At 67.1% G+C, this 20,741-nt stretch overlaps 1 protein-coding gene across 1 annotated transcript in view; it reads right to left on the minus strand.

Annotated features, from left to right (window-relative positions):
- The window catches only part of NCOR2 (nuclear receptor corepressor 2), a 135,374-nt gene that overhangs the window by 15,564 nt on the left and 99,069 nt on the right, over window positions 1-20,741 (minus strand). Inside the window, exons 19-32 of the mRNA XM_081113870.1 lie at window positions 17,755-17,902; window positions 16,990-17,040; window positions 15,677-16,313; window positions 9,703-9,823; window positions 8,730-8,898; window positions 7,526-7,687; window positions 6,469-6,590; window positions 5,774-5,876; window positions 5,432-5,536; window positions 5,146-5,249; window positions 3,765-3,915; window positions 1,711-1,842; window positions 1,287-1,373; window positions 294-580 (exon numbers count right to left, since the gene is read on the minus strand). Of these exons, the coding sequence (XP_080969996.1) occupies window positions 294-580; window positions 1,287-1,373; window positions 1,711-1,842; window positions 3,765-3,915; window positions 5,146-5,249; window positions 5,432-5,536; window positions 5,774-5,876; window positions 6,469-6,590; window positions 7,526-7,687; window positions 8,730-8,898; window positions 9,703-9,823; window positions 15,677-16,313; window positions 16,990-17,040; window positions 17,755-17,902 (2,379 nt within the window). The remainder of the gene's footprint in view (window positions 1-293; window positions 581-1,286; window positions 1,374-1,710; window positions 1,843-3,764; window positions 3,916-5,145; window positions 5,250-5,431; window positions 5,537-5,773; window positions 5,877-6,468; window positions 6,591-7,525; window positions 7,688-8,729; window positions 8,899-9,702; window positions 9,824-15,676; window positions 16,314-16,989; window positions 17,041-17,754; window positions 17,903-20,741) is intronic.

Genomic DNA, 20,741 nt, shown 5'->3' on the forward strand with positions numbered 1-20,741 from the left:
CGCTCCCACGCCCCCCACGCCCCCCACACCCCGAGGCTTCCGGCCGGGAGGTCAGGGTGAGGCCCCTGCTCCCGCCAGCAAGGGCAGCTGAAGACACAGGCCCGGCCCCGCCGGCCGCGGGGAGGGGACCCGCGTACTCAGCCCGGTGCCTGCAAGCCCCACAGCTCCCCGTCCGCTCGGACGTTTGCGTTACTGTCGTAAGAGGGGGAAACGCCCTTGGGTTCGGGAATATTCTAGAATCGGACGGGCGTCCCTGTGGCTGGCCCACGGCTCCGTGGCCCCCAGCGCGGTACCTGCGTGATGGAGCCCTCCTTGAGCGGCCGTGGGGCCAGGGGCAGCTCGGGCGTGCGCCGCAGCTCCTCGCGGGGGATCTCGTGGACCGAGCGCCCGGCCTCCTTCACCGTGGCCACCAGGCCCTCGTGGGGCGGCTTCAGCTTCAGGGGGGCCAGGGCCTCCAGGGGGCGGGCCTTGTAGGCCTCGGCCAGGTCCCGGGGCGGCGGCGGCGTGCCCTCCAGCTTCAGCAGCTTGGCCTCGCGGCGCAGGTAGTCCTCCTGGGCCTCCACGTAGGACCGCGGGATCCCTGCGGGACGGGAGACGGCGCCACCTCACACCCGCGACCCCGGCCCCCACCCCCACCGGGGCCTCCTCACCAGCGGGTTCTGGGCTCGAATCACATGACCTGACCCCCCTGAGCCCCAACGTCCTCACCTATAAGAGGGGCGCACTGGCCCCCCTCACAAGCCTTCAATGAAATCACACACAGGGCGTCCCCCCAAAAACGTATCCACGCTTTCACGGCCGACCGATGGCTCGATGTCGAAGAGGAACTGTCCCTTCGTGAACACGGCCTTTACCGTTATTCAAAGCACGCGGACACGTGTTTGGGGGACACTCTCCAGTTACAGAGCGTCGACCGGGGTGCACAGCAGCCGCTCGCCGCAGACCAACCAACCGAGCCCAGGTATCTGACCCCCAATCCTCCCGCCCACGGCACCTCCTTCTCCAAACCGTCCCGCAGGTCGCATACAGGCAGCGCTGGGGCCAGCGCCAAGCACACAGCAGGCGCTCAATGGATGGTGTCGGCGAATGGGGTGGGGGCACATTTTGCTCTCTTTGCAAATGAGAAACGTAAACCGGGCCTGTGCGTGTCCACGTCACTGCAGGTGTCCGCACGCCTTCCCAAGCGCCTGCCTGATCTGGTTCCCCCGCACTCGGGTACCCCCCCCGCCCGCCTTGCTGTCATCTCCCTGCAGCTGCCGTGCGGCGTGGGGGTGGGGGGCGGGTACCTTGCGTGATGGAGCCGCGGATGTGGTGCTGTTCTTTCAGGTGGTGGGGGCTGTGTCGCTCAGGGGGGATGGCGCGGCCCATGAGACCTGGGAGGGAGCGGGCGAGAGGCTCGTGAGGCGGTCCCTGAGCAGCCTCGGGCGGTGACCGGGGTCGGGGTCGGGGTCTACAGCCCCCACTCCCGGGAGGGGCCCCGCCAGCCACTCGGCCGTCCCCATGATGGCGGTGGTGGCTGAGAACCCAGCAAGCGGTGTCCCGTCTCTGGGCCCAGAGCGAGCCTGTTTTCCCATCTGTAGATAGGGCTGGCCCTCCCCCCAGCTCCCTCCGGGAGGCGCCCAGAGACCAGCTCTCTCTCGGCGGCTGGAAGCGGGTCCCCGGCTCCCTGGCGATTCTGTGTGGACTGAGAACACGGGGCCGGACTCCCACCTTCGATGCTGCCCGCGGCGATGGCCCGGCCCACGCGGCCCTCCATCATGTCGTAGGTGCGCTTGGGGGCGGCCGTCTCGTGGGCAGATCCCGAACTGCTCCTGCCGTCCTCCTTGGACACGGACATGCCACCTGCAAACAGGCCAAGCTTGCGGTGAGGGTGGGGACGCCGCAGGGCGATCGTGGGCATGGGCCTGGGGCCCGGAAGCTGGCCCCTCCGGACTGAGTCCATGCCCCGCGATCCAGCCCCGGGGCCGGGACAGGGCCCCACCCACCGGCCCCTCAGCCCTTCCAGGGGACTGACACAGATGGGAGCGGCAGACACGCCTCCTGCACCCCGAACCCCGACCTGCCGGGCTGCTCTGTGGGCGGTGTGCCCTCAACCACACACGGGCGGCCATGTGAGTCTGTGCACAAACACGCCCGCACAGTGACGGCTTCTGACATGAACACACACACACACACACACACACACACACACGAGCCCTGGTGTGAACTCACAGGGCACACACCACCATTCATGTGTTGATGAATGTGAGCCTCTGTGCGTGCAGGTTTGGTGGCTCTGCCGCCCGCCCCGGGATCCTTGAACCACTGGCTAATGCAGAGACGGCAAACTGGGACCGGCCGACACACTGCGGCTGCTATCGATTTTGTTCTCAGAATTAAATGCCGACGTTTAAACACTGGGAGGTTTCGGACACACAGGGAGCTCACATTCGAACTGGGGGACAATCAGCTGCTGGGGGACCAGAGAGGCAGGTGCCCCGGGAGACAGCGCCCGCTCTCCGCATTGCCACAGTCCCCCCCACTCCCTACTGCCTCAGGCCCCAGAAAGTGGATGAGGAATTAACAGCCCATTTTACAGATGATCAGCTCAACCCTAGAGGCTCAGGACTGGTCTGGGGCCCGAGTGGAGGTGCCACCCAGTGCTCTCCGCCCACAACACCTCGAATGACCGACTGACCCCAGGCCCTCCATCCCCCGAGGGCATTCAGCGAGGCTGGCACAGGCCCCAAGGCCGTCTCCACCAGGTGGCAGCAGAGAGCGGCCTTTCCCTGAGCCCCAAGGTGCTGCCTCCACCTCCCAGGACCAGGACCAGGACCAGGATGTGGGGGTGGGGGCCGCGGGCACAGGCGGAGGCGGATGGAGGGGAAAAGGCGCCCGCTCGCCTGAGAAGCAATTGAGGGCCTGGCAGCAGCCAGCCGCCAGGAGGGGTGCCCATTAGCGGCTTTTATCTCCCCACCCCTGGGTGCCCGCTGCCAGGAAACGCTCCTCCAGCGTCTCCTCCCTGATTAACTCCTCCCGTGCGGGTCCCTCGGTTGTGAGCCCAGAACCAGGAAAGAGAGGGGGCCGAGGGGCCTGGAGCCGGGACCCAGGGCACAAGGCGGGTGGAGGTCAGCGGCTTCCGCTCTCCGGGCCTCCGTTCCCCATGAGGCTGACTGCCAGTTTGTTTCCTCCACGGTAAAGACCTGGGCAGAGGTAGGGGGCTTGCGTACCTGCTGGGACGGGGAGCTCACTACCTCTGAATGTACTACTTCCCGGTGGCACCCCAGCCCTGCCTCCCTCCTCTCTGACCCTGGGCCTCCTTTTCTCTCGAGGGGCCAGGAGGGGGGCCCCAGGGCCCTTGGACGTCTTGCACCCCGTTTCCTCGCTGTAAGAGGGAACCAGCTCTTCCCTGCTCCAGCCACTCAGGGCTGATGGAAGAGGCACCTGCTCCCACCACGGTGTCCCCTCTGGCTGCCCTTTGGCCCCAACCCTGCTTTTCTGGACCCCCCCTCCCCACCTTGACCCCCTCCAGAAACGCCAGGGTCTGCGGCTGGGAGGACGGGCCAGGCCGGGCGGGCAGGTTCCCCGGACGCGGAATTAACAAGGGGACCGCCTGTCTGCACGTCCTGAGAGCGCCATCCGAGGGGACTCCAGACGTGGTGTCCCGGCCCCGCACCGCACGGCCCCACGGGTCCTCTCCCCTCCGCGTGTCCGGAGCAGAGCCCGTGGGCGGGGGAGGGAAGCCCCGCCCCGCCCCGCCCGCGGCCCCCGGGGGACAGGCTCACCCTCATAGGACAGCACGTGGCCCTTCTTGCCCTCGTAGATGACGTGGCCCTTGGGCAGGCCGTCCTCCCGCCCGCGCTCCAGGCGGCTCGGGCTGTCCTCGCCGACGATCCGGGTGATGGTGCCCTTGTACAGGACGTCGGCCGGAGTGCCCTGGGGGCGGAGGGGGAGAGCTCCTGTCCCCGCGGGCCCTCCAAGTCCACCCACGTGCCCACGTGTGGCCGGCGGAGCCCGCCTCGGGCGACCTCCGAGAAGACGAGGGTGGGGGTGGGGGACTGCGTCTGGAGCCTGGTTCCTGGCCTCAAACAGCGGCTTTTCCCAACGAGCTGCTGTGTGGCCTCGGGGCCGTCCCGTCGCCTCTCTGAACCCCTGTCCGTGCATCACAGAACACAGACCGCCCCGCGTCCCCGCTCAGACCAGCCGCCCCCCATCACTACGCGCCTCTTCTCGCGGCCGCGCGGCTCAGGGGCCGAGTGTCGACCTACGAACCAGGAGGTCACGGTTTCAAAACCTCCGGGTTCAGAGAAAAGCGGAGCGTGGACGACCCCTCTGGGGTGGGACCCGAGGCCACTGGGGTCAGAAACCCCTCCCTGTGGCCAGTCTGTGGCTGAAGCTCCTCCGTGATCATATGAGAGCGAGTGCGTGCGTGTATGTCTCTCTAAATGGGTGTCTATGCGTGCACGTGTGTGAGCCCTGGCCCCGGAGAGGCCCGGAAGGGCCTTCTGCAAACCCCGGATGGGGCAGGCATGGCTGGCGGATCCCAGCACCCCTTGCGTGCCCGCACGGGGCTGGCCGTCCGACTCCAGCCCTCGGGCTGTGAGCACAAGGTCACGGTTAGCCCAGGAGGAAGCCTCTGTTCCCTGGGACTGAAGTCACAGACGCGGCTGGAAAGCACAATGCCTGCCGCCGACCTCCAGGACGTGGCCTGGCCTTGGGGGGGGGGGGGGGGCGGTCAAGCGAACTCCCCACCGCCCCTCTCAGCCTTGGCACATGCTGTTCCCTGGGCCCGGAATGCTGTTCCCGAATTTCCTGCAGGGCTCAGACCCCAAAGGTCTCCCCTCTGCTGACTCGGTCGCCCCAGGCACTCTCCCCCACAGCCCGGGTGGACGGACGGACGCCCAGTGTCTGCCCGTCTCGCACCGTGGCCGGTGTCCCTCTGCCGCCAGGCCAGCTCCCCGGGACAGCGTGCTCTGCGCTCTGTGTTTGCTCGAGCACCACGGACACGGGGGGTTGCCCGGGGAAGGAGCTGCTATCCCAGGATGTCACCCCGCCCCCGAGGCAGGTGCCACCAGTGACGGACGCAGAGGGGACAGAGAGCCAGGTCAGGGTCCCGCCCACCCTGAAGCCCGCCGTCCGGCCCGGCCCCGCTGCGCCCGCACTTACGTGGGTGATGGAGCCGCGGTAGGTGATGGGGCTCTCGGCGGGCACCCGGGCGCTGGGCACGCCCTTGCTGATGCTCCCTCCGGAAACCGAGCCCAGGGTCGTCCCTGGAAGACGGGGACACGCGGGCTGCAGGGTGTCTGAGACCCAGCCCAGGCCCTAGAGGCCCCCGACTCCCCAGCTGGGTCTGGGTGCAGCGCCCACGCCCGCCTCCACCCTCCGAGGACGGAGGGACAGCTGCTGGGACACAGGGCAGACCCGGGCCTCTCGCCCTCCGCCATGGCCTCACCTCTCAGCACGGACGTCTCCTGGGCCGTGGGCACCCCCAGGCTCTCCGGGGGCCCCGCCTGGCCCCGTGGGGACAGCTGCTCCTGCTTCACGCTGCTGAAGGGCGCTGGGGACGGGAGAGAGCAGTGAGCCAGGTGCCCCTGGGACAGGGCCCCTCCCCGCCAACCTCGGGCTGGGCCCAGCGCCACGGGGGTCCGCAGAGCCAACCCCCGAGTTCCGGCCAGAGTCCACAGGCCACGCTGCCCCCCGCCCCCCTCAGCGACAGCTGCATAACCCAGGTGCCCCCCCACAGGGACAGCTGGACCACGTGTGGGCCCTCCGATGGCGAGGCCCCGATCCTTACCCAGCTTCTTGGGGTCCAGGGCAGGGGCCAGCCCCATGGCGAGGGGGCCCATGGGGACCTTGGCGTGCTCCGAGTAGGGGATGTGCAGCTGCACCGACAGTCCCTGAAGGGACAGAGGTCATGGGGTCACCAGGCCCCCGTGGTCCCTCCACCACAGGCCTCAGCCCAGAAAGATGCCCGGACACCCCCTTTGACAAGGGCCCAAGGGGGGACCTCGGGATCACAGAGGACCGAGAGGCCTGGGGCTCGAGTCCCGGCCCCGATGCCCCAGCGCACAAGCCACGGCCTCGCCCGAGACTGGGTCCCCTCGCCCGAGAAGCGGCCATTGCGACCTGGTGCAGCTTAAAGGGAACGGCTCGCGGCCTGGGGGCCACGCGCTGCCTCGACCCCCGCACCCCGCGCTGCACAGGGGGCCGCTGTGTGTCCAGCGCCTTTCACAGAGGGGAAACCGAGGCAGGAGAGGCTGAGGAACTTGCCGCAGGACACGGTCTGGTTGCAGAGCGTGTGCTTGCCCTCCCCGGGAGTGACCGCCTAAGGTCCTGGCAGGCTCCAGCCGGTCGGACCCAGCAGAGCCGTGAACAGAGACGACCCGGCCCCCATCCAGACAGCCCGGGTCCCCGGGGCCCATTCCACCGAGCCCCCCGAGGAAGGCCTGTTCTCCAGGCACCAGGCCTCGCCCGGGGGGTGGCACCCACCTGCCTGTCCAGGACGCTGGGGTGCTTGGAGGAGGAGATGAGGGGCGGAGGGTTGGAGATGGTGGGTGGGCGTGGCAGGACGGGCCGGGTGCTGTCGTGCAGGCCCAGGGACAGCGGGTGACCTGCAGGGCACAGGTCTGTCCGTCACAGGAACCCCCGCGTGGCCGGGCCCCCGCGGACAGACTCCCCCTCGCCTCTGCCCTGTCCACCAGGGAGGTGACCATCCACATGCGCCCCGTGCGCTCCTGTCTCTGCCCTCAGGAGCTGGCTATGTCCTCGGTTCAGACACCTCCCCCCCACGAAGGGAAAGCTGGGGTCCACCCAGCACCTCAACTCCTGCCCAGACCCCACACCTGGTCTCCCTCCTGGAGTCCGTTCCCCTCACGGGAACCAGAGGGTCTCTGTAACAAGTCCGCTGGCTCACACCCTCCCCCTGCTGAGACCCTGCTATGGCTCCCACTGCCCCCAGGACAGAGTTAACCTCTGGCACGGCTCCTGCGGTCACTCGGCCTGCGGCTGGCGGCCTCCCCCGGCTCACCAGGCACCCAGCTCCCCCCACAGCAGCCTGACTCTGTTTCTCAAGCTGAGCCTGCTCTGGCCTGCCTCTGGGCCTTTGCACATGCTGTTCCCTCTGCTGGGCATGCCCTCCCTTGCTGTTCTCCGCGGTCATCTGGCCCACTCGGCCTTCAGGATCCGTTCTGTTTAGCACGGACCTTCCGCATCAGCTGCTGGTGGGGGCCAGCAGGAATGGGGGCCCCCAAAGGACCTCCAACCAAGGCTGACTCTGGAAACCAAAGCAGCCCCTTCCGTCTCTCCGCAGCCTCCCTCCCAGGACTTCCCCTCCAACCAGCCATGCTCCAGCTCAAGCACCATCTATGGCTCCCTATCCCCAGTTAGTCCCACCCCAATCCTGCAGATGGCTCAGACCGCCACAGATCCCCATCCAACCCAGATCCTCCTGCACCGAGCGCGAGCCCGTGCGAGCAGCTGGCGCCCAATGACGCAGGGGCCGACCCGGCGTGGTGGCCCAGCAGCCCGAGTGTGGCGACCTACTCACCGGGCGGGGCGTAGGAGAAGGCCGAGGGGTCCGGGGCGTGCGGGGAGGCCTTGATCACCTCGCGAGGGGGCACGGGGAAGGGCAGGCCCGGCGTCCAGCACGGGGGCTCCGCGGGCAGCTTCTGGCCCTCGGCCGCGAAGGCCGGAAAGAACACGGGCTTCTCTGCGGGGCGACGAGGGGGACGGTCAGCGGTGCTCGGCCAGCCCTCGGGGACCCAGGGCCACAGCCACCCCCACTCAAGCGTGACCCTCCCCGAGCCCACAGTGCACACCTGGGCAGGGGCGGGGTCCCGGCCAAACGTTAAGGGGGGCACCTATGATGGACACTCCCCAAGTCTGTGGGCTGGGGCCGCTCTCAGCCCTGGGACACTCCGCTCAGCACAGGGGTGTGTCCAGGGGCCGGGCTGCAGGTCCTTGGGGACCCCTGGGATCCCAGGGAACGTCTGAATCCCAGGCGAGCAGGAGGCCCGGGACACGCCTCCAGGGCTGGGGCGGCCGGTGGCGGCCCGGGGACCTGCGCCTGACGCTTACACCCGCTTGTACGGGAGCTGGGTCATGTCCGCCCACATGTTTATCACCGAGCTGTTGCGACACGGACAGTCTGGCCCGCAGAGCCTAAAATATTTACTCTCCGGCCCTTTCCAGAAAACGCCAGCTGACCTCTACGAACGCGGAAGGCGGTCAGCTGTGTGTGTGTGTGCGCGCGCGCGCGCATGTGCACGTGCATGTGCAGTGGCGTGACCAAGGCGTGGCCGGGGAGGGGCCGGGCGTCCAGGCACCGCACCACAGCCCTGCCTGCCAGTCGCCGCGGTTTGTGAGCGTGTGAGGAAGGGACTGTGGCCAGGTTGTGCAGGGAGTGGGGAGGGGGAGAGGGGGGAAGGGGGATGCACAATTGTAACTGTGGGCTTATCTGAGGTCACCAGCAAATATTTGGCCGAGCTAGGATTTGACCCCTTGACCTCCCAGCCCCTGCAGCGGAGGGTGACATGTAAGCGAGAATGTGGTCTCCAGCTGCCGCAGTCCCCACCCCTCCCTACTGCCTCCCTCCGCCGTTTCCCTCACCCGCTCGGCCCGCTTTGCTGCTACAGACCTGGGGAGTTTGCAAAGCTGCTCTTGACACACAAACGCCCCCACCCCTGCCCATGGGCCCTCAGGCTCCTCCCCCCCCCCCCCCCCCGGGCCCGTCGGGCGCCAGGCCCACTGACCCTCCTTCTCAGGCGGGACGGGGCTCCTGCTCTTGCCCCGCGGGCTGCTGCTGGGCTGCTGGGGGGTGCTGCTCTCGGGCTGCAGGTGCTGTGGCGGCGGCTGGGTGGGGGGAGCCGGCTTCGGGGGCGCTGGGTCCTCCCGGGCGGGCTCATGGGCTTTGGTGACCTGCTGAGGGAAGAGGCGAGAGGTGGGCATCTTCCCGGGCCGTGCCCGGGCACCGAGACCAGGGAAAGCCTCCCGGGTGCCCGCGTGTGGCCAGCCGGGCACGCAGGCCAGAGAGGCCGCAGCCTGCCCAGGGCACAGAGCTAGAGGGTCAGGGGGGCAGGTCTCCATGCAAAGCCGGCTGCCTGGCGCCAACCTCCCCGCCCAGCCCGACGCCAGGTCTCTCTGGGGGTCAGGGCGATGGGGACCGGCACACAAGGCTGTGCCAGCCTCGGGGCGGGCAGTGCAATCAGCAGGCCCCGTGCCCTCACCACAAGGCCCTGGCCGGCCTGGAGTCCTCGGCCCAGAGTCCCGGCTGCGACTGGGGAGCCAGGCCACCCCGGGGAGGGTTCACCCCAGCAGAGGCCGGGCCACCCCAGGGTGAGGGCTCCGCTGGGCCTGGGGAATCCGCCAGGGGCCAGCCCTTCCCCAGGGACCTCATGTTCACAACTGGAGGGTCCCCACCCTTCTCTCCCAGGGGCTGTGACAGCTGGGGGGGGGGGGGACTGGAGGGAGGGCCATGTGGCTCCCAGGGCCTGGGAGGGACTGGGCGGGAGGACAGAGGAGGGGCCCTCAGCCGGCCCCCGGGTCCCAGAGCCCCGCCCGGAGCTGCTCCCGCCTCATCTCCACGGGGAGCTCCAGGAAGCGGGCGCGGCCAGAGGAGCGAGAGGCGCGGAGGCCGCAGGTGGCAGCCCTGCCAGGAAGCCCGACGGTTTCCCTGCCCAGGAAGTGAGCCGGGCCGGGCGGCGCAGGAGGGGGGCCGGCACTCACGATGGGGGGGATGGCGGCCGCGCGCTGCTTCAGCTGCTTCAGGTCCAGTGGCTTCTGGGGCGAGGCGTGCGCCCTGGCGTCGCCCGTCGGGGTGAGGAGGCTGGGGCGCGGCGACAGCAGCCTGAGGGGGGACAAGCGTCATGCCGGCCCCCAGCCCTGGGCCAGGGGAGGGGAGGGCACACCAGGTCCCAGTGGGGGCGTGGGGGCGTGGGGGCTCCACCCTCCCTCCTCTGGTGCACACAGGACCCCGAGGGGGCCCCGAGCCCCTCCAACCCCAGCCCAGAGGCCCAGGTCGGGGTCCGAAATGCCCCCAGGCAGCCCCAGGCCAGGGAGGTCCTGGCAAAGCCCAGACCCCGAGCCCACACCACGCAGGGCCCTTCAGAGCCACGGAGTCGAGCGGACGGAGGTCCGCGAGCTGGAGAGATGGGCAGACCGTGCCCCCGCACAGGAGGGGCTCAGGGCCTAGCATGGAGCCGAGGGCACCCTGCCTCCCGGAGACAGGAGTGGGAGCCCCCCCCATTTCACCAGGACGTCCCCCTAATGAGATCTCCCTCGCACACCAGGGATGGAGAAGCTAGAGGCGCGAGGGCCAGGGACTCCCGTGCACACTGTCCGCCCAGCGCCCTGAGCGCGGCCGCGGTGCCCAGCGAGGTCACGCCCGCCTGACACAGACACGCAGAGCCGGCACCGCACCTGCCGGGCGCACGGAGGGCTGACACGGGCGGCACAGGTCTCGGCGCAGGGCTGTGGTGCCTGGGCCTGGGGCAGAGCCCGCCCTCGGGGGGGGGGGGGGCTCCAAGCTGCTCACGGGCGCCTCCTTCAGGGAATCCCAGGACGCGAGCGCGGGGACAAGGTCCCTATCGCGGTCCGGTCTGGCTCCCTCGCCTGCCCAGTGGGGCTGCGGGTTCCGGCCCAGCTCCACTTGCCGGGTGACCTGCACCGCTGGCCCGGCCCCAGGCTCGGGGTGCACGGAGGAGATCCCGACTCCGGGTCTGCCTGCAGGGCACCCGAGTGGCTGGTGACCAAACAGCAGGCGAGGGCACCGGCCGGGGCTGGGAGTCAGCCAGATGGCAGCACCAAGGCCGCTCCCCAAAAGTGAGAAGGGGGGGGCCCTGTCAGCAAGGCCCCTACTGTGCGCTGTGGCCACACTATGTCACACGCGGAATGTAGGCCACGGCCGCTGACTTGGAGGTAAGACCTGGGACAACCAGCTCACGCCGTGCTCAGCGAGCAGAGCCAGGCGCCCAGCGGAGGGCAGGGGGAGCCGGCAGACACGTGACACGCAGCCCAGGTTCCCTCTGCGGCAGGGGGACCAGGGGCGGGGGACCCCGGCGGTGACAGCCGGGCCTGAGGGCGCCGCCTCCACCCGCATCTGCCACACGCTTGGCTGAGCACAGACATGACACGCTGCCCACGGCACGGGAGGGGCGGGCGCGGGGAAGGTCACACTGACTTTGCCAAGCTCTGCGCCTGCACGGTCCCCACCGCCAGGCTCACCTGTCTCCGTCCTCGCCTCCCATGACCCCTCCCATCCTGCTCGCACTCCCGGGGACCCCCCACCGGCCTCTCCTGCAGCTGCCGTCCTGGCTGGCGCCCCTGGACTCAGGCCAGGCCCGCTCCCCTGCATCTCTGAGGCTGGCACCCCAACCTGGTCCAAGCACCCCCGCAACCTGCACTACCACTGGCCCCACCCCAGCCGCCCTTCCCTCACATTTACTTACTAGCCTCCGTTTAAATCAGCTTGCATTTGGCCCTGGCTGGTGTGGCTCAGTGGACAGAGCGTCGGCCTGCAGACCAAAGGGTCCCGGGTTCGATTCCGGTCAAGGGCACGTACCTCGGTTGCAGGCTCCTCCCCGGCCCGGGCCCTGGTCGGGGCATGTGCAGGAGGCAACACATGGATGTGTTTCTCTCACGTCAATGTTTCTCTCTGCCTTTCCCTCTCCCACTCTCTAAAAATCAACGGGAAAACACCCTCAGGCGAGGATTGAAAGGTAACAAATAAAACAGCTCGCATCTGTCCACCCAAAGCTACAGGTGAACGCACTGCAGCCGCCTTGGAAAACAGCCTGGGGTCCCCTCAAGAAGCAAGCCACCAGTTACCCTCTGAGCCGGCGATTCCACTGCGGGCGTGCGCCCCGGAGAATGGAGACCCCCCCATCCCTCCCCCGTCCGCAGACACGGGCTCGTGAAAGGACACAGCGGCAGCACCCACCCCGGCCCCCGAGAGGTGCCAACGACCCACGGGCTCAGACCCACAGGCTCAGACCCACAGGCTCAGACCCACGGGCTCAGACCCACAGGCTCAGACCCACGGGCTCAGACCCACAGGCTCAGACCCACAGGCTCAGACCCACGGGCTCAGACCCACAGGCTCAGACCCACGGGCTCAGACCCACGGGCTCAGACCCACGGGCTCAAACAGACGCATGGAGCATCGGAACGAGGTCGGTCCGGAGTGGAATATTACTCGGCCATGAATAAGGACCGACGCCCCGAGTCACGCCACAACACGGGGGAACTCGGAAAACGGGCCGCGGTGCGAGAGGAGCCTGACACCAAGGCCCCGTCCCGCGTGCCCCGTTTGTAAGAAACGCCCACACCAGGCAAAGCCACAGGGGCAGAAAGAGCAGCTGGTGGCCAGGGGCTGGGGGTGGGCGGCAGAGTGACTCAGGGGTGTGAGGTTGTTGCTTTGGGGGGGGGAGGGAGTTGGGGGACGAGGGTTAATGGACATGTTCTGGGCTGAAATGGTGGTGACGGATGCGTGAACGGTACTCTGAGGGCTGAAATGGATGGTGTGGGAGTCACATCCCAGGAAGCTGGTACCAAAGCAGCATAAAGAAGATGCTTAGTGTAGCCAACTAGGCGATCAAGAACTACAACGTAAGTACTGTTTCTAAGAACAATAACGTAACATCATCACGTGCTTTATAATGTTTTAGCTAAGACATAAAATTCTGTATCTGGCCCGGCTGGTGTGGCTCAGTGGTTGAGCATCGACCTATGAACCAGGAGGTCAGGGTTCGATTCCCGGTCAGGGCACGTGCCCAGGTTGCGGGCTCGATCCCCAGTGGGGGCGTGCAGGAGGCAGCCGGTCCATGATTCTCTCTCATCACTGATGTTTCTCTCTCTCCCTTCCTCTGTGACATCAATAAAAAAGTATTTTTTAAAAATTCTGTATGTGTAAATGAAACGCTGTAGGGATACCAAGTAAGTTTTCACAAAGCACATAAGCCCGACATCCGTGTCCCACGGATTCTCAATGAACCAGGCCCGTGTCCTGCCTCGGTTTCCCCGGCTCCACAGCCAGGCAGGGGGCAGGTGGGAGGGGAGCAGGAACCACCCCTCACACACTCTCAGGAGGCCTCACCCAGAGTCGGGGGTCGGGGGGGCTCCGTGAGGACAGAGGCAGGGCGCAGTGCTCCTCCGTTTGCGAGGCTCCGGATGCCAGGCTGACCTCTCGCGGCAGAGAGCCAGCAGCACCCGAAAACCAGGGGCCGGCTCTGGTCCATGCCCCCGGGTCCCGAGCCGCAGAGGGGGCGGGAAGAGGCTGGGCACCCGTGCGGGGCCACCTCCCCCGTCCCACCCACCGCCTCCAGGAGCCCTCCTCGCGGGAACGGCCCGCCCTCCGCGCTCTCCCGTGTCCTTGGACGAAGGCGCCTTTCATTTTCCTCTCTGGAGGTCCGGGCTGGCGAGGGGCTCTGGGAGCCTGGCACCGGGCTGGTGGTTTACGGCTCGTCACTCCTTTATCCCCACAATGACCCCTATGCGGGGACCCGCACGCCCACCTCACAGATGGGAAGGCTGAGTCCCCAGCGAAGGCCCTTCTGAAGGTGCCCCCGGGGAGTGTGCGGGCAGCGCCTCTGGGAGCCAGGCGGGCGGCACGGGCTCTGCAGTCACCACCACCACCTCTGGGCCGTGGCCGGGAAAGCTCCCGGGCAGGGACGAGGGCGAGGGCGGGGCAGGACGAGGGGGCAGGGCTGGGCCCAGCAGCCTCCTGCGTCTGTCTGTCCCCGGGACACCCAGTTCCCAGCCCTGGGCTGTCAGGCGGGGAGGAGGGCGGTGGGCAGGCGGCCAGGACCCGGGGTCGTCCGGGGGGACCCACCCGGCCCTTCCGGGAGGCCCCGATGCCAGGCCGGCTCTGACGCAGCTCTCGGCCAGGCGGGTGGCGGGCGGCCAGCGGGAAGAGGTCAGCGGGCTGGCCGGGGTCCAGCCTCCTGGGCCCCAGGGCGGGGGACTGGCTGGGGTCACTCGGGGCGGGACGGGCCAGGTGTCCTGACTCCCCGCCCGGGGCTCCTCTCCCAGGGGATCGAATGCTGGCCGCTCAGGCAGGAAGGTGGATGGCAGCCAGGCCCGCGGGGGCGGGAAGGACACGTCCCGGGTGTGGCTGGGGAGGGGGAGGGGCGGGAAGGTGCCGGCGGGGTTTCAGGCCTGGCCCGGGGTCCCGGGGGCTGTGGGTGGTCGGGCCAACCCTTCCCGCTCTCCAGCAGGGGCCTGGCCACCTGGACCCCAAACAGACGCCCGGAGGCCGCTGATCGGATCTCAGGCTGCTGAGAGCAGGGCCATGTTCCCACCGCCAACATGACGGGCGGGGCCGCCACCCGACCCTTTCACTTATTTATTTATTTTTAAGACCTCAAATCCATCTTCCAGGGATAGAGAATGTTTTTATCTGTATTTCTTAAAATATATTTTTATTGATTTCAGAGAGAAAGGGAGAGGGAGGGAGAGAGAGAAACATCCATGATGAGAATCATGGGCCAGCTGCCTCCTGCACGCCCCCCACTGGGGATCAGACCGCAACCCGGGCCTGTGCCCTGACCAGGAATCGAACCCTGACCTCCTGGTTCATAGGCCGACGCTCAATCACTGAGCCCCGCCGGCCGGGCCCCCCTGACCCCTTCCCAGGCACAGTGAGCGGACGGGCCAGGCCCTGGCTGGGCGCCCTCCCCGCAGGCTGAGCCGCCGTGAGCACTGTTTTCCGAGCGGCATCGATTGGGCGAGGGTCCCTGGGGGTCTGTGCCCTCGGAATCCGCGGCCAGGCCTCTGCGGGGGGCAGCTCCCTGCCCCGCCTCCCGCCCAGCTGTTTGCCCACAGACGGGAGAGGCTGGTGGCGCCGAGGACAGGGCCCGGGGAGCAGAGGCCGGGGTGGCTCCCGTACTGTGGGAGACCCAGAGCACACAGACCGAGCCTGACTTTCCCGGAACATTCTAGAACTTGCCATTGTTGCCATGCCCCAAGGTGAATCACAGGGCACAGGCAGCGGCTCCGCGTGAGAGCATCGGATTTGGAAGTCACATTTTCCTCCTCCCGCTGCCCAGCGCTTTTCCGACAGACTCGGAGAGAAAGCAGAAGACCGCACGGTTTCCAGTCAAAACAAGAACCAGCCCGCCGGCCTCATTAGCAGACAAGCCCTCGCGCTGTCCAGAGGGGAGCCCAGCGGTCTCGCCCTGCTGCCCGCGGCCACCCGCCATCGGGCCCAGCGCAGGCGGGCCAGCCTCTGTCGCAGTCCCCAGGCGTCTGTGCGGGACGTGGTTAATATCCAGCGTTCCCGGGGTGGGGGGTATAGCATCCCGCACCAGGAGCAAAGCAGAGGTAAGAAAGGGGGGATCATGGCCCCCAGACTCAGCTCCGCTGCCACTTCTGGGGGGAGGCCCCCCCCACTGCCTTCTCCCCACGTGGAACACCTGCATCTGGACTCCATTCAGTGCCTGCCTCCCTGACCAGACCACGTGCTCCTTGAGGGCGGCCACAGAATTGCCCTGTGCTGTCCTGGTATATAGCCGGCGCTCAATAAGTGTCTGCAGTTATACGGGCGCGGAGCTCAACAAGTGCACACAGGTATACAGGCGGCGCTCAACAAGTGCATGCAGGTACACAGCTGGCGCTCAATAAGTGTCTGCATGTTTACAGGCGGCGCTCAACAAGTGTTTGCAGAATGAAAAGATATAAACTGCCCCCCAGTCGGTCCACTCACCTATTCTTGTCGCCCCCCTCCGGCTCGTCCACCTCGTCGGCGCTGCAGGTGGCGCTGGAGTCACTGTCCTGGGGGGCACCTGAGCCCTTGGTGGAAGAGGCTTTGCCCCCAGAGCCTCCACCACCCTCCTTCTTCTCCACCTTGACCGCCCCCTCGGGCGCAGGCTCGGCACCGGCCTCCATGCTCCCCTGGGCTTTGTCGGGCGCCTCCTCCAAGGCCTCCTCCTTGCACTCCGTCTTGATGGGCTGGGCAGGCGGCCCCTCGTCCGGCGGCTCCTTCTTGCCCACGGCCACGGCCACGGCCACGGCCAGTTCCTGGGCCACAGCAGGCTTCTGCTCCTCCCCCTCCTCTGCCGCTGGGGCTGCCGCTGCGGCCTCTTCCTCCTTCTCCTCCTTGGGGACCACAGGAGGGGGTGCTGCGGGTCCCGGGGATGCCGGCAGGGATGTAGGCGGGCCGGAGGCTTCAGGGGCTGGGGCAGGCTCGGCGGGGGCCGGGGCGTCCTCGGGCGGCGGGGTGGGTGGCTCGGCGGGCGGTGCCTCAGTGCCCGGGGCGGGCGGGGGCTTGGGCCCGTTGTCCTTGGCGGCCTCGGCGTGGGGCGAGGGGATGCTCTCGGTGTCCGAGCTGTTGTTGACGGTGGCTGCGGGAGACAGAGGGGTGAGCGGTGTCGGGGCTGAGGGAGGGGTGGACGCCGCCTTCCCCACCCCCCTCGGTGTGTCCCCCGACACCCGATGGCCCGGAGGATTCTAGCACCCACCCTGCTGGCTGTGCTGCGGTCATCACTATCGTCCCCGTGCCACAGCCATGCGAACTGGAGCCATGAGCTCCGAGGAACTGGGGGTGTGGGGGCAGCCACACCTACTGCCCCCCGTCCGTCTCCCAGGGGCCTGGGGCCCAGCAGGTGCACAGGAAGTGCTGACCGAAGGACGACAGACAAGGGCAAGGGGACCTCAGTTCCAGGCCCGGCTCTTACGCCTTAGAAAAAAATCACTCCTTTGGGCCTCCATGTCCCCCCACTTCCTGTAAAGTGGGGGGCGCTTAAACACCCACACTGGCTGCTGGGAAATCAAACCAGGGAAGCGTCACGGACGACAACACTGGTGAAAAATCATCAACGAAACAGTTGGCCGAGTGCACTGATCGGCAGGCGGGAGGCTGGGAACAGCGTGGGGAACAGACACTGCGCGGGGAGGGGCAGGAGGCGGCACACGGTGGTGCTCACAGGCAGAAGTATGCGCGCAGAAGTGGGGCCCCTGGCAGAGGACGGGGACCTCGGGGTGCCCCCTGATCCCCTGGCCAGACGGCCACGTCCGTACCTGGGCCGCCGCATTCCCCTCTGGGCACCTCGCTCCCAGAGGCGTGGGAAGCTGGAAGGAAGTGAGAGAGGGGTTAGGAGCCATGGCACGAGCAGCGGGGAAGTGGGGGGAGGGAGGGGGAGGATGGGGGAGGGGAGGCAGGGCGGGAGCAGGGCAGAGGGCCACAGGCAGCGGCGCCACTGGCCTGCGGACTCAAGGGTCCCAGGTTCGATTCTGGTCAAGGGCATGTACCTTGGTTGCGGGCACATCCCCAGTAGGGGGCGTGCAAGAGGCAGCTGACCGATGTTTCTCTCTCATCGATGTTTCTCTCTATCCCTCTCCCTTCTCTGTAAAAAATCAATAAAATATATTTAAAAAAAAGTAAAAATAAATTTTTTTCCCTAAAATGTGACAGCGGATGAGATGGCAGGACACCAGCTGTCACTAGGGCTGTGCTGAGTCTTCACAGGGTCAGGAGGGCGGGACAGACAGTGCCAGCAGGCCCAGAGCCTCAGTTACCGTGGTTGCCACCCCATCACCATCATCATCACCATCACCATCACCACCATCCTTATCACCATCATCTCCACAATCACCACCATCCACTATCAGCACCATCACCATTCTTATCACCATCACCACCTCTTCACCACCATCACCATCACCATCCCCTTCACCGTCACCCCATCACCGTCACCGCCTCGCTCTCCCCTTGGAGGCAGGCCAGGCCCCTCAGAAGGACCCAGACGTTTCTGGGGAAGGTCAGCTCCCGCCGACCGCCCTCACCTTCCGCCTCCTCCGCCATTTCCTCCTCGTTCCCGCTGGCGCCCGACGCCTCCATCTCCTCGTCCTCGACCGCGGGCGGGAAGGCGGCCTCCTCGCTGGCGGCGGCCGGGGCCTTCTTCTTCTTCCGGCGCGCGTTCCTCTCCTTCTCCTGGGACAGGGCGAGCGGCGGGTCAGGGCTGGGCCTGGGCCTGGGGATTCCCCGAGCCGGACGCGGCCACAGGTGCCCGGACGGTGATCCCGCCCGCGGCTGGCGGTTATTTTTACCGCTGGCTTCTCCCACCGTGTCCCAGATACTCCTGGGTGCAGCCTCGCCTGCCGGCTGCCAGGTGAGGAAGGCTCCCTCCCACGGAGGCCCCGAGACTGCCCCAGCCCTTCTGATGGTCCTCGCCAGGGCGGGCCCTGCCCAGGCCACCCTGCCAGGTTCCCTCACTCCGGGGAGCCGATGAATGAAGGAGCTTTTCCTGCCCTGTCTCATCAGCTCCCATGGGCCCCCGGGGACAGGCCGGCTTGGGAAGCTCCTCTTCACTCCACCAATCCTTACAAGGCACCTACTGTGCGCAGCCAGTGCACGGGGGCCGAGGACATACATGAACAAGGCAAACAAGGTCCTGCCCCCAACAACCTTCTCGTGGGGAAGGCCAGCAAACAACACTTCCCCTAAAAGGAAGGCTCAGAGGTGCTGACAAGGCTGTGGAGACCCAACACGGGGCGGGTCAAGAAAGCGCGGGGGCGGGGCTGCTCTAGATGGACAGTCACGGAGGGCTTCCTGGAGGAGGTGTCCCGAGGGAGCTGGCTGGGCAGGGCTCTGGAGGTGAGCGGTCCAGGTGGAGAGGCTGCACATGCAAAGGCCCAGAGGCGGGGCAGAAAGGAGCCCCCCACTGCAGAGCCTGTCACCTCCCGGTGCCCCAGGCCCTCGTCCCCTGAAGCCCAGCTCCTCGCGCCCTGGGCCAGGAGCCCCGCCCCCAGCTCGGGTACTAATGTCACTCCTCATGGCCGGCTCCCTCTTTGCACTGCCCTGGGCCGGGCGCTTCAGGGGAGCAGAGGAGACATCCTGGCACCCTCCCCCCGACCAGGCTGAGCCAGGCAGGTGCCCCGATGGGGTTTGTTGATCGACTTAGTGACGACGACGTGCCGGCATCTCGGGCTCGAACCCACAGCGGGGAGGTGGGGGGCGTGTGTGCAGGCAGAGTGTGCTGGGGTCTCGAGGCGACCAGGGACCCCCCCCCGGGGGAGTGGACTGGACCCTCAGAGGGCGCCCAACACAACCGGGTGACGGGGGAGGGCGATCACAGCCTGAGCCCCGTGGAGTCTGCAGGGAGGGAGGCAGGACCCAGCACCCGCAGACGCAGATCAGACTGTCCCCCAGACGCACGTCCACCCAGACCTCAGAACGGGCCCTTATTTGGGAGCAGCTCTGGGCAGATGTAATTAGCGAAGATGAGGTCAGACCAGCTGGGGGAGGCCGTGGTCCAATGGCTGGTGCCCTTATAAGAGGGAAGTTTGGACGCCGAGGCGCCCAGGGGAGCGCCACCGGGTCTAGGGCCAGGGGACCTCGAGGCAAGGGCGGGCCCTCCCGGGAGCCTGCAGAGGGAGCGCAGCCTACCGGCACCTGGGTTCGGACTTCGAGCTCCAGCACTGAGAGAGTGAACAAGAAACGAATACACGCCCGGGCAGTGTGCTCAGTGGGTAGAACACCGGCCTGCGGACTGAAGGGTCCCGGGTTCGATTCCGGTCAAGGGCACATGCCTGGGTTGTAGGCTCGACCCCCAGTAGGGAGTGTGCAGGAGACAGCTGATGATGCTCTCTCATCACTGATGTTTCTCTCTCTCTCTCTTCCTCTCCCTTCTCTCTGATATCAATAAAAATATATTTTTAAAAAGAAAGTAAAAACAAAAGAAACAAAGACACCTCCTGTCCTCCATCAATCCCCCCCAACAGGCCCCTGAGAAAGCCACCCCGACTCGCTACACCGCACAGCACAGCCTGCTCTTGGGGCAAACACCCCGTCACCTCCAGCACCAGCAGGCCCTGCCCGTCTGGCCCCTCACCAGGCCTCAGGGGTCCCCAAGTCCAGCCCCAGCCCTGGGGCAGGGTCACTTCCTGTCCTGCCTCCTCCCAGGGCAATGGGGGTCCTCAGGGTGCAGCCACTGGGGACACTACGAGAGAGAGGGAGATGCCCGCTGTCCCGTTAGTCACGGCTTCCGTCCCGGCACTGGGCCCGAGGGCCAGCGCCCACCCTGCCCGTGTCCACCGGCCGCGATGGGAATGCCCAGCCGCCGCCACCCACTCCCACGGCCGCCCCAGCCCTGCCCCACATCCCCAGCTTCTCCCCGTGGCCCCCGGGGGAGCCCACGGAGGTGCCAGAAAGTTGTGTGGCAGTGGCTTCTGTGGGTGCGGCTGAGGGTTCCCCTCCTTCCCCAATCTATTTTTAGCCGGCGGGACGCACTCCAGCACCCCGGCCGGGCAAGGCGGCCATCGGCCGCCCGCGTGGAGGCTGGGACTCGGGAACTGGGAGCCTCGCAGGGAATAGGGGTTCCTGAGGCCGGACCAGGGCTGTCTGGGAGGCCTCCCCGGCTACTCAGTCAAAACCAGCTGATCCTTGCCACCCATCAGCCACACCTACTACACCCTCAGCTTGCCATCTCCAGGCCGCAGTGTGAAATCGTGTGTGTGTGCGTGTGTGTACCAGCTCCTCAAGGCCTGTCCTTGGCCGTCTGCCCAGCGCCCCTGGCACGGGGCCTGGCTCGGAGCAGAGCGCTCGAACTACGTCTTGAGATGAATGAACCCGACAGACAAGGACGTCAGCTCAGAGAGGCTAAGACACTTGTCCGAGACCACACAGCTCAGGAGTCGAGAAGCCCAGATTGGAAAGCAGGTCAGGTTCAAGCGCTTCCCCGCCCGGATCCTCTCTCTCTCTCTCTCTCTCTCTCTCTCTCTCTCTCTCTCTCTCTCTCTCTCTCCCCCTGCAGGCCTGTGTGGCCTCAGAT

The sequence above is a fragment of the Myotis nattereri genome (genome assembly GCF_964212035.1).
Source record: "Myotis nattereri genome assembly, chromosome: 19".
Lineage (NCBI taxonomy): Eukaryota > Metazoa > Chordata > Mammalia > Chiroptera > Vespertilionidae > Myotis > Myotis nattereri.